This window comes from Tupaia chinensis, unplaced genomic scaffold (assembly GCF_000334495.1).
Source record: "Tupaia chinensis unplaced genomic scaffold, TupChi_1.0 Scaffold143793_1, whole genome shotgun sequence".
Classification (NCBI taxonomy): Eukaryota; Metazoa; Chordata; class Mammalia; order Scandentia; family Tupaiidae; genus Tupaia; species Tupaia belangeri.
In genome coordinates this window covers 210,595-213,305 of record NW_006203643.1, presented here as the reverse complement: position 1 = coordinate 213,305, position 2,711 = coordinate 210,595, and the positions used below count along the sequence as shown (strand labels likewise).

Here is a 2,711-nt window from a genome sequence, read left to right as displayed (position 1 = left end):
GTGTGCAGTGTCAGGTGGACAGAGAAAGGTTGATAGTGAGAACCACAGGGTGTAATGTGTGGAGTGTGGGTGACAGTGATGAGAGGTGGACAGGGTCACTAGTGTATCCTCTATAAATGCCATGTTTGTGGGGTCTTGAGGGAACTGTGGAGTAAGTGATTGGGGGTGGGGGGGGTGGGCACTGTGATAAGCAGTGAAGTGGAGACTAAGAGCTCAAGAATAGAGTCCTTGGGACCAGCAGTTAGCATAAAGGCTATGTCGCTGGACTCCCGTGTGGTCGACTGTGGTTCATGTCCCAGACCCGGTGGCTTAAACTCACGTCGGGCGTGTGTGCGTGCGTCCCCAAGATACTGAGAGGAGAATGGAGGAGAAGGGATTGCAGCGTGGCCATCCCCCCAGGGGGTGATTTCTCACTTTTTGCCTCTCTGTCTCTCTGGCAAGCGCACGCACCCTATAGCAAAAACCTCTCCAAAACAAAAAAAGAATAGTCTTTCAGGCCCTCTAAAATCAGTGGGGCCAGTGTCTGTACTTCAGTCTTGCCATCTGCTGAGTGAGCTGTCATGTGGGGTCAGGGGAGCTCACTTTGGTTTGTGTGGTTCTCCCCTCCATTCTGCTTCCTGATCTAGGGCGGCATCAGCTGACTGTTGGCAGGTCCTTCCTTAGGCAAGCAGTGCATGAGATGGGACGGACGTCAAAGGACAAGCGAGATGTCTATTACCGCCTGGCCAAGGAGAACGGCTGGCGTGCTCGTAGTGCCTTCAAGCTGCTACAGCTCGATGAGGAATTCCAGCTCTTCCAAGGTCTCTAACTAGCGGGCACATCACTGGGGCATGAAGGAGTGGGCACAGGGGAAAAACAATTGGGGTGGGTCTGCAGAGCTCCCTGTGGTAAGTGGGCTGATTTGGAGGGTCTCTAGGGCAGGGAGACAGGCAGGAAGATGTGAAGAATACCTGAGAGGAGCTGGGCACCTAAAAGTAGACAGATGTGGGTGTCCACCAGGGGAGAGGGGTGAACTTTGCAGAATCTCCAGGGTGGAGAAGTAAAGTGCAACTAACCAGTCACTTTCCCTGTGTGTGCCCAGGTGTGGCACGGGCAGTTGACCTGTGTGCAGCCCCAGGCAGCTGGAGCCAGGTGCTGAGCCAGAAGTTTGGGTGAGTGGGGCTGGAGGTGGGGAGGGGGGGAAGCTGGAGGGCCCAGGAGGGCAGGCTGGGATTGGGGACAGGAATGAAACTGGACTGACATGAGCCCTGTTGTCCACAGGGGCCAGGGACCTGGCCATGTGGTGGCTGTGGACTTACAGGCTATGGCTCCACTACCAGGTGTGATACAAATCCAGGGGGACATCACCCAGGTGAGAGTATAACTGAGGGTGTTGGAGTACATCTTGAGTGAAGGCCCCCACCTGGAGACTACAGAAAGCAGAAGAGAGACAGAATGATAGGAAGATGGGGAGTGGGTGTTCCAGGTGGTGGCACAGCTGGACTTCCATGGCAGAGGTCCTGAGTTCGTGTCCTGGACCTCCTTGAGCACACATACCTAGATCCTGACTACCAGGATCATTATCACAGAGAGACAGCAAAAAATGATGAGGCTGGCTCCCTAAAGATGGAGCCCCGTCTTAGGTGGGGAAAGCCTGAGGATTTGGCTGATCCAGGGGCTGTGGGCCGGGGCCCTGTGAGGTGGAGTTCAAGGGAAGCAGTGGATGGGCCTGGACCCACTCATCCTCCCTCTCTCCACAGCTCTCCACTGCCAAGGAGATCATTCAGCACTTTGAGGGCTGTCCTGCGGACCTTGTGGTGTGCGACGGGGCTCCTGATGGTAAACAGCAGGGGTGGGAGGCCAAGCAGAGGCCCTGGGCATGTCCTCTTCTGTATCTCCCACTTCGGTTGACTTCCACTTCTGCAGTTACTCCCTTCCTTTCCCCCCCTCTCAACTTTTCCCCATCTCTGCTGCCTGCTCTCTGCCTCTGTCTTCTCCCCAACCCTTTCAGTGTCACCATTTCAGTTGTGTCACCATTTCAGTGTCATGTCTGCTGTCCACCCTCTGTCTTCTCATCTCCGCAACTGTCCAGTTCATATTTTTCAGTCAACCATTCATTCAACACACATTTATTGAGCACCTGTTTTGTTGGGAAAACATGCATGAATAGAACCCCACTAGTCTCTGATGTCATGGAGCCGATAACTCCAGTGAGAGCAAATGGAAAGGACAGTAAATGATTGAGCTTTGTCATGTGTTCAAAGGTAATAGGTATCAGGAAAATCAGTGAAACGGAATTTTAAATACAGTAGACTGGGAAGGCCTTACCAACTTGACAGCTGAGACCTATAGGATGTGAGGGAGTGAGCTATGGGAATGCCTGGAGGAAGAGCAGTCTGGGCAGAGTTCCAGATTGTGCAAAGGCCCTGATGCAGTAGAGTTCTTGGTATATATGAAGAGCAGTAAGGAGGTTGATGCAGTTGGAACAGAGTGGAGTGGAAGGAGAGTAATAGGACAGAACCTGTAGGGTTTTGTGGGTCATGTTGGTGACCTTGGTTTCTTCACTGAGAAAACCACAGTAGGGTTGTAAGCAGAGAGAATCTTTGCCTGGATCCAGTTGGGACTGAATTCCCCAGGCTGCTGTAAGTGGTGTGATGGGAGGGGAGAAGGCCATTGCAAAAGTCCAGGCAAGTAAGGATGGTAGTGGCACTGGTCGGGACGGGGGAGCGGGG

The 2,711-nt window shown here is 53.2% G+C and overlaps 1 protein-coding gene across 3 annotated transcripts in view; it reads left to right on the top strand.

The window, feature by feature from the left end:
• The window catches only part of FTSJ1 (FtsJ RNA 2'-O-methyltransferase 1), a 17,154-nt gene that overhangs the window by 5,249 nt on the left and 9,194 nt on the right, over window positions 1–2,711 (top strand). The window contains exons 1-2 of one of the 3 annotated variants that reach the window (XM_006165031.2): window positions 1,266–1,351; window positions 1,740–1,818. The exons of the other annotated variants lie outside the window; for them this stretch is intronic. Of the exons in view, the coding sequence (XP_006165093.1) occupies window positions 1,304–1,351; window positions 1,740–1,818 (127 nt within the window). The 5' untranslated portion in view covers window positions 1,266–1,303. Of the gene's footprint in view, window positions 1–1,265; window positions 1,352–1,739; window positions 1,819–2,711 lie in introns of those variants that run through there. 3 annotated transcript variants of the gene reach the window in all.